The following is a 12563-nucleotide window of genomic DNA, read 5'->3' as shown; positions in this document are numbered from 1 at the left end:
ATAGGAGTGAGTTCACTAGTGTGGGTTGGGTTGGTAGTAGTAGCTTACGCAGCATAGATGTTGAACGGCACCTCGCTGTTTCAGGGATTTTGAAGAGGAAATCTCTAATTGGTGCGAGGCCTCTGGTTATGATTTATCTCGCCCCAGTAATATGCCGACACCTTATATAGGTGAGCGAGCTGGGTTCAACCTGGCATTCCTATGCAATTTTTTTTGGTAATATATAGCAGTTATATACCTTAGAAATGGTGCTTGAGGAACATTTCACTGGGCGGTAGAGGGTCAATATTTGCACCCTTTTGAGCTGCAAACTTCATGAAGTCCATAAAGTTAGGGCACTCTGAATCCTTGAGGAAGCTAACACATTGCGAGTTTGTACTACTTGTGTTAGTATAGGGTTGGGTATCTGCTGAGGGCAGAGGCCCAGTTCCAGCAACAGAGGGAACCAACTGCTCTTGGGCCAGTTGGGGGCTACCAGAGCCACTCGGCCTCTGAAAGACCTGAGTTTATCCAATACTTTCAATAGATTTATCGGATGGAACAGATAAATCCTCTTCCAAACGTTCCAATCTAAGAACATTGCGTCTGTGGCATAAGCCCGAGGGTCCAGGTTGGGGGCCACGTAACATTCTAGTTTGTGGTTGGATTCTGTCGCAAACAAGTCCACCTGGAGACCCGGGACCTGAGATAAGATCCATTTGAATGACTGTTTGTCTAGGGACCATTCCGACTCCAGCGGAGTTGTCCTCGAAAGTGCGTCTGCCACTACATTCCGCACTCCCGCAAGATGGACTGCTGACAGATGCCACTTGTTTGATGTCGCCATGGAAAATATTGCTAACATGACGTCGTTTATGTGGGCTGACTTGGAGCCTCCTCTGTTTAAGCAGTGGACTATGACTGCGCTGTCTAGAACCAGCCTGATATGAAGGTTCCTGGCTGGGTTCAGTTGTTTTAGAGTAAGGAATACTGCCATGGCCTCTAGGACATTGATGTGAAATTGTCGAAATATCGTTGACCATAGTCCCTGGACTTTCTTGTGTTGGGAGTATCCTCCCCACCCTGTTAAGGAGGCGTCTGTGTGAATGACGAGTCCTGGGGCCGGATATTGTAAGGGGACTGACTTCGATAGGCTTTTGACTTTCGTCCATGGCTGAAGACTTTTTCTGAGGATTAAGGGAAGTCGAGCTCTTTTGTCTCGACGCTTCTTGTTTGCCCTGGAGCGCCATACTCTGTTTATGTCCTTTAGTTTGGCCTTTAGGACAATGTCTGTTATGGAGGCAAACTGCAAGGAGCCTAGGATTCTTTCCTGGTTCCTGCTGGACGTCAACTTGTCCCTGAGAAACCGTTTCGTGTTCTTTTCTATTTCCGTCCTCTTGGCTTTCGGGAGGCATAGCGTATGGGAACGTAGGTCCCATTGTAGTCCCAGCCATTGAAACTTGGTCTCCGGGACCAGGCGGGATTTGTCGAGGTTGACTTGAAACCCTAACTGTCGAAGGGAGGTGAGAACCTTGTCTATTGCCGTGAGGCAGTTCCTGACGTTGTTTGCCCAGACGAGCCAGTCGTCCAGATAAGCCACTATTTGAATCCCTTGGGTTCGAAGTTCTTGGATTACCGTCTCTGCTAGTTTGGTGAAGATCGTGGGCGCTATGTTGAGCCCGAATAGCATCACTTTGAATGCATAGGCTTGTTTGCCTAGTTTGAAGCCAAGGAAAGGACGAAAGTGCCTTGCTATTGAAACGTGATAGTAGGCATCGGTAAGATCTATAGAAGTGGTGACGGCCCCTCGGGGAAGTAAGGTCCGCACCTGAGAGACGGTTAGCATGTGGAACCTGTCGCAACGAATGAAGGAGTTCAGACGGGACAGGTCTAGGATTACTCTTCGCTTGTCTGAGCCTTTCTTTGGCACGCTGAACAAGCGACCTTGAAATTTTAAGCGATGGACTCTTTGGATTGCGTTCTTCTGCAATAGGTCTTCTGTAAATGATCTTAGTTCCTCCGTTGGAAGTTGATAGAAACTGGTCGGTGGAGGGGACCCTTTTATCCAGCTCCACCCCAGACCTTTGGAAATTATGCTGGAAGCCCAATTGCTGAACTTCCAACGGTCTCGAAAGATGTAAAGTCTCCCTCCTACCTTTAGATTTTCAATGGGCTGAGGACGACTTGCCTCCTCTGCCTCCGCGGAATGCCTTGCCTCGGTTGAAACCCCTTCCGCCACCTCTGTTACGAAAGGCACCTCTGGCGCCAGAGCCACTGTTGCGTTGGTAGCCTTGGAAGGAACCTTGGGACTCGTAGGTGGGGTTAAAGGCAGGGGAGGTAGCATATGAAGTCGATGCTACCTGTGCCTGAGGGACCAACACATATTGTTGTTGAGGTTGTCCCTTCGAAGTAGAAGGTTGGGTACCCTGTGTTAGTGGAACGGGTTGTACAATTTGAAGGGGGCTGTCTGTTCTGGGAGGAATGGAAGGGCCTCAACCTCTTCCTACCTCGGGCCGAGGCGCCAGCTGGTTCAAACTTCCGCTTGGGGACTAGGCCCCACCTAACTTTGGGGCTCTGGTTAACCCTAGCTGCCTCGCTGAGTACGGAGTTTACCAAGTCCTCCGGGAAGAGGTTCGGGCCCCAGACCGGGGCTTTGAGCCTATTAGGCTCATACCTAATGGTAGTCTCGGCCAACACGTGTCTCCGGCAATGGAATCTAGCGTTGAAAAACTCGAAAGCATCAACTAACAAGGTCTGCAGAAGGGATTTGGTGAGAACTTTAAAAAGAGGTTCCTCCTCGTAAGTGATGGCGGTCATCTCGGCCATAGTGGCTGAATTAATTGACCTACTCAGCCTGCACCGGGCCTCGAACTCAAGGCAGATTAGTGATTCCGGGAGCTTGGAGAGGCGTTCGCTGAACTGTGTGGAAGCACAGTCAACACTCAGTTTGCCTGCCGTGAAGGTGGCCGGGGTGTTACGCCAGCACTCGTGGTCACTTGGGAAGAGGAGGGAAGTCAAGTCTGTCTCCCGGAGCTAGGGCAGAGGCTTTTCTTCCTTGGCGGACTGATAGGCGATGTCCATGATCTTGGTGGCGCATGGGGTGGGGGTTTGTTCGTCAACCACAAACATGGTGTAAGAGCTCTTGTGGGGTGTGAGCATCGTGTTCACACAATCCCACTCATTTAATGCACGGACCCAGGTAGACTGGGCCTGTTCCTTGGGATAAATAACAGTCTCCCTAGGGACTTTATCTAAGCGGACCAGAGCCTCTTCGGTCAAACGGGCGAAGCCGGGGAAGGGGAATTGGAGTCTCGGCGGATAGAACTCGAAGTCCTCGATAGGCCGGGTGCCAAAACCCTCGATGGTCAGCATGCCATCTGTGAAAGGAGAATGCAGAGCCATCCTCCAGGGGTTACTCTTGGTGAATGGTGGGAGCTTGGAAGCATCGGGGATGGGGTATTGCTGCTGTTGTGGCAGTCCCGAACGCATGAGGCCTTGTACCAAGTTCTCATTGTTGGAGATCCTCTCAGTGAAGGATGACATTAAGGACCCGATCTGGGAAAGAAGCTCCTTAGAAAAGGATTTCGGGTTGAAGAGTTCCTCCGGGGCGGGAACGGGGGCCGGCGTGGATATCGAACCATGAGAGGTCGAAGATGCGGCAGCGGAGTCTTTGGGGACTCTAGAGGATGAAGTCTTGACCGACTTCGGGGATTTTGAAGACTTATGGGTCTTGAGTAAAGGCCTACGGTGATCCTTAACCTTCGGGGTAACTGGGTGGGTGTCCCCGGAAAGCCCTGAAAAGAAGAATGAGCAGAAGTAGAAGAAAAAGTTGGGCTAAGGAGAGGAATATTAGCCCGGGACCCACCTGCCTCACCTACCTCACTACCTACGTCCGGTTTGTCAAGAGCCATCGGTTCTATGTCCAGGTTGAGGGTAGCGACGTCTTCCGTGATAGTCCCGCCCGTCTCCTCCTGGTCCGGGGCTAAGAGCAAGGACTCGATCTTCTCGATAATGGGGTCCGCCACGTCCTTGGGGACCGCACCCGATGTCTTAGCATTGGGATATATGAGGGAACACCATTCCTCTGAAAGAATGTAAGGCTTTTTAGCCTTCACGTTGCGGGCGAACCCGCCGATCCAGACCTTGAGGGTCGCCAGGGCTGAGGTCTTAGCCGGCTGGGAGCTCTGAAAGAGAAGAGACTATTACTGGAGGCAAGTGGTTTCCACAAAGGAAGTAAAATAAGAAGGCTTAGGAATCTCCTTGCGAAAACGAGGCCATCGAAAAGGGGACACGTTGAAAATAACAGGAATGACAGAGATTAATACAATGTAAATTTAAAATGAACTGTAATTCCACTTACCGAGTCTGAGGTGAGCGTGGAGGCCAGCTTATAACAGACTACGCAATTGTCCAGGTGCCAGACGGTCAGTCCATCCACAAGGACAGCACAGTGGGCATGCGACCGACAAACGTCGTGCCCGCAGGGTTGGTGGAGGACCGCCGAGCAGGCTGTCATCGCACAGCGTACCGTCTGTAAAATAAAGATACATAAGTATCCCGTACGTAAGCTAGAGGAGCCCGGGAGCTCCGGGAGCTTAAAAGTACACCGCTATAGCAGTGGGTAAACATTCTTAAGCCGTAAGGGCGATAAAACACTTAATAGGTAACAGCTTAAAAGGTAACAGAATAAGTCAATCCATAACAATGATCATACAAGGGGGGACAGTCGAGTAAAAGAAATATATATATATATATATATATATATATATATATATATATATATATATATATATATAAGATTAATCGTAATATGGTTAGGGATATACGCTGGCTCCGGAGAGACAACTGAGAGAGCCCAGGGCTCTTGCTAGCCTACCGGGGTAGGCGGGACACGGGAGGGGGAGGGGGGGAGTTGTCAGGAGTCAGAGACTCAACGACGGGCTCAAGGACCTTAACCAAAAACTCGACAAGATAACTAGGTTCGGAAGCTACGAACGGGGATCCCGTAGATAAAATTATTAACATCGAGTGGAGTCCGTGAAGTGCGGAAGGCCACACGGGGAGGGTGGAGGGAGGGATCCTATAATGGGTCTGTGGGGTGCGGAACCGGGAGGTAGCAGCCAGGAATAATATGTGTATATAAAAGACATGGAACCCAAAATATAGCAGAAATCCCTCCCGCCGACCGATGGCCAATCGGAGCGGCGGGGAGAAAACGGCTACGGGAGGGTAGGGGGAAATAAAATCTATAAAATCTATAACATATAGCCTCGCTAACGTTCAAGGTCCGCCCGTGAAGGAGCCAGGCGACATCCCCGGGGATGGGGGGGAGGGGTGAAAGGGTACGAGAGGACTCGACCCGTAAAACAAAGCAGCTGACTCCAAGGCTCGAGGAGCGAGAGGCATCGCTGAAGTGGGGATGTAGGCGGGGGGAGGGGAGGGGCGTACCCTTCATGAGAACAAGCCAATGGGAAGGCAGGAGGCTATCACGTGGACAGAGAGACCAGGCGTACCAACCTGGTCGAAGAACCATGACATATAATGAATGATCTATACGGATAGACTAAAATATAAATGATATGGTATAAAATATGAGTAGGGAAGCATGCGAATAAATATAGTAAGAGAGGGACGCAAGGGAGAGGCAGGGAAGGGCCGAACCCTCCAGCGCGGGGAGGACCGAGCTGGGCAGGGGGCCCAACATAAAACACAAAGTCGGTGAGGTGCCGACATAAAAATATGAAAACGAACTGCCTTGCGAGAGTCCCGCTCAAACTAAAGCAACTACTAGTCGGTAAAGATAATGTAACGTATCCGCTAGGATATGAAAACGTAATAGCGTGGAGTAATAACTAGCAGAGCCCGAAGGCGAGCAGGCATGCCAACCTAACACGGACTATGATACCGTAATATCATAACAACTGTATCGTAAATAACAGGATAATGAAATACCATAACAAAATAAAATTACCACGGGGTGTGAACTGTGAATTACCCAGATAGGTTCAAAACGAAAAACAATCAGTATGGAAGACTAATTGTAAGGCGTTAAGAACGAGAGAGAGAGAGGAGGTAGCCAGCCGCCATGGCGGTCCCGAAGCGGGGCCGCGAACAGTGAAAATTAAAAACTGTGATAGAATAAAAACTAAGGGCAAGGCTACCTCCAAAGACTCAAAACTCATAGATCTGGTACTTAACTTGGATGGAGTGACAGTAGAGTCCGACATCATGAGATAAATCCTGGGTAAATCCGGGAAAAACACACACCGAAAAAGAGAACAGCGTAAACACAAGGTACTATGAAAAGGAGTGACGTCACTGGGGTGGGTTAGACTGTTGGTAGTAGAGATCGGAGCTAGGGTGTTGAACGGCACCTTGTTGAACGGGGATGTTGAGAGGAGATATCTAAATGGTGCGAGACCTCTGGTTGTGATTTATCACGCCCCAGTTATTATACCAACACCTTATTAGGTGAGCGAGCTGGGTTCAACCTAGCATTCCTATACAATTTTTTCTCTGGCAAATTCATAGCAGTTTTTACCTTAGAAATGATGTAAAAGGAGCATTTCACTGGGCGGCACAGGTCGGAGCCCAGAAAATGTTTAGTTCCCAAACACTTGGGTAACTATGATCATGCCATACTCTATTTAAAATGCTTAAAATAAATAACTTTGTATTAAAATGTACATGTTTAACCGTTGCATATGAAATTCCATCGGGTCCAGGGGCTGTACTGTTTCAAGTAGTGAGTGCGGAATCAAGTTCTCTTTCAGTAAAAGGAGAATTATACGATTCTTCCCTTCCTATTGCAAAATTTAAAATTTTCTTTTCTTCAATGCTCCTGTACTGGTGACCAGGAGCTGCTACACTCTTGCACGATACATATGAAAAATGGTCAGCCAGGGCATTGCTAACTTAATTTCCTTCAGTCACATACTGACCATTCACTTTCAACACTGGTGGTGGGTTCGGGGTAAATTTGCCTGCAATCTTTTTTATTTTCCTCCATACAGAAGATGGTGGTGTTCTACTATTAATGGAGGAAACAAAAGCCACCCAAGATTGGCGTCTAGCTTCTTTCATGGCACGACGGAACTGTGCTCTACACTTTTTGTATGTTCATCAAATTTTCATCCATACGGCGTCTACGCAATCTAGTCAGAGATTTTCTGGTGGCTCTGTGCAAGGCTGTTAATTCTTAAGACCACCATGGGACTGGTCGTCTTTTGAATAGTCCTATGGTTTTGGGAATCGAATTGATTCCTGCCGTATGCAGGGTTCCATTCAGTAGGTCTATGGCATCATCAATACTTTCAAACTGTTCTGCACTACCCTCGATTTTACTTAGCTCACGAAATTTAACCCAGTCTGCCTTGTCAAGATTCCATCGTGGCGATCTTTGTAAAGGCGGACCCTTGTTGTTTATAATGATTGGTGCATGATCACTAGTATGCCAATCATCTAATGTGCCCCAATCAAAACCAATAAGGCAGTTAGAGCTTGCAATTGAAAGGTCAATGCATGACAAGGTACCTGTCTGAACAAGGAAGTGCGGGGGCTCTCCTGTATTAAAGAGTCCCACATCCTCATTCTCCACAATTGATGAGATGATATTGCCCCTTGTGTTTGCCAAAACATCACCCCATAAAGAATGTCTACCATTCATATCTCCCAGTAAGAGAAAAGGTTGAGGAAGTTGTTGAATGACCTCTATTAAATCATCATATAAAATATTATCATTTGGAGGTAAGTACAAAGAGCATATTGTATATTTTCTCCCTATATCAATTTGTACAATCACTGCCTGCAGGGATGTACGAATAGAAATAGGTATTTGGGGAACATCTCGACGAATGTACAAGAGACTTCCGCCATTGCTCCTTGCTTGTTGAAGATATGATGTTCTATAACTAACATACTCTCGAGGACTAGTAGTGTTAGCATCAAGCTTACTTTCCTGTAGGCATAATATTATGGGGGAATGTTCATGAATTAGGAGCTTAAGTTTTTCATATTTGGCCCTTAAACCCTGACAATTCCATTGCAAAATGGAGGAGAAAACTAAGGATTACTTAGGGAAGACATCTTGGATGAGGTCTTCCCATTAGTAGTTTTTAATCTAACATTATTACCTGTGGGTTTCTTCAGAGATGGTCTTGTTATGTTTGGTTTTACGTTTTGTGTTTTTCTTTGTATTGTTTTGATCTACTGTATTTGTTGAGGCGGATGGTGGACCTCAACTTGAATTTCTGATTTATTCAGTTTAGCTTCTGGTTCATTAGAAACATCAACAGACAAAACATCAAATTTATTTGATGTCATAACATGATATTTTCATTAATAAAATAAATTTCTGGGAAGAGGCCTGTGACGCCCGGTGAGAAAGGTCCTTCCTTCTACCTTTCCTAATATAAATCTTCCAAATATACTAGAGAAAGATAAAAGCATGGAATGCAGAGGTTACAACCCTCGCGCGAACACCTTGTAGGTGTCGTGTATTAAACAAAGGCGTGTGTAAACCACTATTCACAGGTTGTCTTCCATTTAGATAATCCCTTCATCAATGGGGAGGGCCGTGACAGGCCCTAGATAACATGGTTGAACTCCCCAACGACACCTACCACGCGCGCCCTCTAGGACATCCTTCTGTAATTGGACTTGCAGCAAGCATAGTTTTTTTTTGGGCACAGTGTTTTTTCGAAGAGTTTCTCGTTATTTCAACATGACTGACGTTGTTACTTCACCCTTACCAATGTTAAGTACCATAGTTTGTTTTGGCAGCTTTTGGCAGTACCGGGCATTTGTTCTATTTCCATTATGGTGGTTTTTAGTTTTGGAAGCGATTGTCCTGCCGAGGTATCGGCAGCCATTTTGGGTATGTTCGCTTCGGTAAATTTTCTAGTTATTTTTGCCCATCTGGTACTCTGTCAGCTAGGTTATATCACTTACGTTTTATGGCCTTTTATGTTATCATTAATTATTATTAATTTTTACTATGGTATTTATTTGCTTGCAAGTCCAATTTGGACCTACGAAGAATAGCGATTTAACCCTGGATAGGTACGCTTCTCGGACACCCCTTTAAGGGTATACTCGGACGCGAACGACCCCGACGCCAAAAAAAATTCTTGAAAAATCAGTTTTTGCAGTAACCTCCTTTTTTCTTTTGCCAAAAAAAACTTCAATGAATGCTTAAAACAACTGTAAAGATAAATACTACTCATCTGCAGAAAAAACTATTTATTATAAATATTTTAAAAAATTAAGTAGAAAAAAAAAGACCTGACATAAAAATTCATAAAAAAAAAGTTTATACATATATACACAAATCCTTTTAGGAATTGATTCTTGAATGTTTAGGACACATCTTGATGTATTTTGGATGAAGTCAGACCCATGGAGGTGAAGATCTGAAATGAGAAAAAAAGGGTAACTTTTTTTGGCCAAAAAAATTTGTCCAAATTTCATGAATTTTTTTGGGTACCCAAATGAAATAGGAAGTGGCTAATTTTTTTAGGGAATAAACATATGTTATCCTAAAATAGAAATATGTAAAAAAATCTTCATTATTTTGTAAATTACATTTATATCAGGGGCCATATCTAGAGGTAATTTTTTGAGTACTTAGAAATTTCGTAAAAAAATACATATATTTAATATATAATATGATATTTATGCAGGTAAAAATATACCAAAATATCACAAATTCTATAGGGAACAAGAATATATATAGATAGGGCAGCTTACGCTTCGGATATGTCCACAAAATGGCCGCCAACCACACTGACTCAGACTCCCTAATCTGCCACTTGAAATGTAGGAAGGGTATGTCAATTTCAAGGTGTTATTTACTAATCTAATTATTATTGGATATGCATAGAAATTGTATGGTGGGTTGCTGGATAATTGTCAATTATTTTACGACTATAAAATTAAAATTCTGACCCAAAAAAATTTTTTTGAAGGGAAATAAAATCGAGAAAAAAAAATAAATGTAAAACAATATAATATTTTAGCTAAAAAAATTTGATGATATTCAATCAAAAAAGAAGTAAACAAAATTTTCCGACAAATAAACATCTAGAGGAATCATTACTCTGTGATAGTTCCTTAGTACGTAGTAATTTTGAAAGAATTGGGAAAAAACGAAAAAATGGCAATCACCGGAAAATCGAACACATACCTATATATACGCCATATCTGGCTAAAAAAAAGATAGGCATGGGTAGCCAGATCATCTAGAAACACTTTCCAACACTATAAAAATATAAGTTTTGCGACACTACTTGCCAATTCCTTACGGTAACATGACTAAGCAAAAAAATGCAAAACAAATAAAAAGGTGCACTCGCGGAAAAATGGCTAACATTCTAATATACGGCATTTCAGAAAAAAAAAAAAAATTCAGCCACGTGCTAGGCAAACCATCAAGGCACATTTTCCGACAAATAAACATCTAAATGAATCATTACTCTGTGATAGTTCCTTAGTACGTAGTAATTTTGAAAGAAATGAGAAAAAACGAAAAAATGGCAATCACAAGAAAATCGAACACATACCTATATATACGCCATATCTGGCTAAAAAAAAAGATAGGCATGGGTAGCCAGATCATCTAGAAACACTTTCCAACACTATAAAATTATAAGTTTTGCGACACTACTTGCCAATTCCTTACGGTAACATGACTAAGCAAAAAAATGCAAAACAAATAAAAAGGGGCACTCGTGGAAAAATGGCCATTCTAATATACGGCATTTCAGAAAAAAAAAATTCAGCCACGTGCTAGGCAAACCATCAAGGCACATTTTCCGACAAATAAACATATAAATGAATCATTACTCTGTGATAGTTCCTTAGTACGTAGTAATTTTGAAAGAAATGGGAAAAAACGAAAAAATGGCAATCACAGGAAAATCGAACACATACTTATATATACGCCATATCTGGCTAAAAAAAAAATAGGCATGGGTAGCCAGATCATCTAGAAACACTTTCCAACACTATAAAAATATAAGTTTTGCGACACTACTTGCCAATTCCTTACGGTAACATGACTAAGCAAAAAAATGCAAAACAAATAAAAAGGGGCACTCGCGGAAAAATGCCCAACATTCTAATATACGGCATCTCAGATAAAAAAAAAGACATGCACGTGTTAACCCAACCGTCAAGGCACACTTTCTAACACATAAACATGAAAAAAAAATCAATAATATACGGCAATTCCTTACTACATAGTAAATTTTTACAAATATTGAAAAAAAACAGAAATTGGCAACCGCAGTTAAATACCCAATATACCAATAACTACGTCGTATCTGACAAAAACAAAATCACGCATGGGTAGCCAGATCATCTAGACACACTTTCCAACACTAAAAAAGCAAAAGTTTTACGACACTATTTGGCAATATCTTACGGAAAAATGACTTGGCAAAAAAATGAAAAAAAATGAAAAAGGGGCACTCGCGGTAAAATGCCCGACATTCTAATATACGGCATCTCAGATAAAAAAAAAAAGACATGCACGTGTTAGCCCAACCATCAAGGCACACTTTCTAACACATAAACATGAAAAAAAAATGAATAATATACGGCAATTCCTTACTACGTAGTAATTTTTACAAATATTGAAAAAAAACAGAAATTGGTAACCGCAGTTAAATACCCAATATACCAATAACTACGTCGTATCTGACAAAAACAAAGTCACGCATGGGTAGCCAGATCATCTAGACACACTTTCCAACACTAAACAAGCAAAAGTTTTACGACACTATTTGGCAATATCTTACGGAAAAATGACTTGGCAAAAAAATGAAAAAAAATGAAAAAGGGGCACTCGCGGTAAAATGGTCCTCGTGGTGATGAACGACATTTTAACTAAAAAAAAAATCATGCACATGGTAGCCAAACAATCCACCAAGACTTTCCACAACTGATAACCTATACAAGTTGCACCATTCTACGACAATTTCATAATACGTAATAACTTTGATAATTATGCAAACTACCTTAGAAGGGTAAACTCGGTCGCGCTCGACCCCGACGCGTCTCAGAAATCGGGGAAGGAGTACAGCTACAGCAATGCACATCTGGACACTACTAGAGCGTGTAGGGGAGACACCTCCTGCAGGTCGATCACCCACAAATTCAGTCACGGGGGTGAGTCACGTGAGAAAAACCTGTTTTTTTTTGACGCTCGGGGTCGCGAACGACCCACCGTACCTATCCAGGGTTAAGATAGCGTTTTAAAGCATAGTAACGATTTAAAGCTTAGCGATTTAGTCTGTTAATTTGTACCCTCCTGGAGGGTTCGTTTTAGACTATATCCTTGTTTATTTGTTACGTTGTCGTTATTCTTCGTTATTACTATTACTAAGAAAAGCAATAAATTTTATTAATTTTCTTATTTATTGTGTGATGTTAATTTTTAATATGTAACCTTGAGAGCGAAAGCATAGAGTGCTCGTTTCCTGTTCTACAGGTATGAGTTATCCTTTCTCTCGTTTTCTTTGAGTAAGAGAGGTGAATTTCCCATTCTCTGTTTTTATACGATCACGGGTTATTCAGGCCTCCTC

At 43.2% G+C, this 12563-nt stretch overlaps 1 protein-coding gene across 1 annotated transcript; it reads right to left on the bottom strand.

Annotated features, from left to right (window-relative positions):
• Nucleotides 1-313: 313 nt before the first annotated feature.
• On the bottom strand, nt 314-2805 carry LOC137657399 (uncharacterized). The gene is made up of 3 exons (XM_068391736.1): nt 2487-2805; nt 1647-2134; nt 314-1489 (listed from the first exon to the last, which is right to left on the bottom strand). The coding sequence occupies exons 1-3, from the start codon at nt 2803-2805 to the stop codon at nt 314-316; spliced, it is 1983 nt and encodes a 660-aa protein (XP_068247837.1).
• Nucleotides 2806-12563: the final 9758 nt, after the last annotated feature.

Source organism: Palaemon carinicauda, chromosome 18, assembly GCF_036898095.1.
Source record: "Palaemon carinicauda isolate YSFRI2023 chromosome 18, ASM3689809v2, whole genome shotgun sequence".
Lineage (NCBI taxonomy): Eukaryota > Metazoa > Arthropoda > Malacostraca > Decapoda > Palaemonidae > Palaemon > Palaemon carinicauda.
The sequence above is the reverse complement of the archived record's forward strand: the minus strand, read 5'-3'. Positions and strand labels throughout refer to the sequence as shown.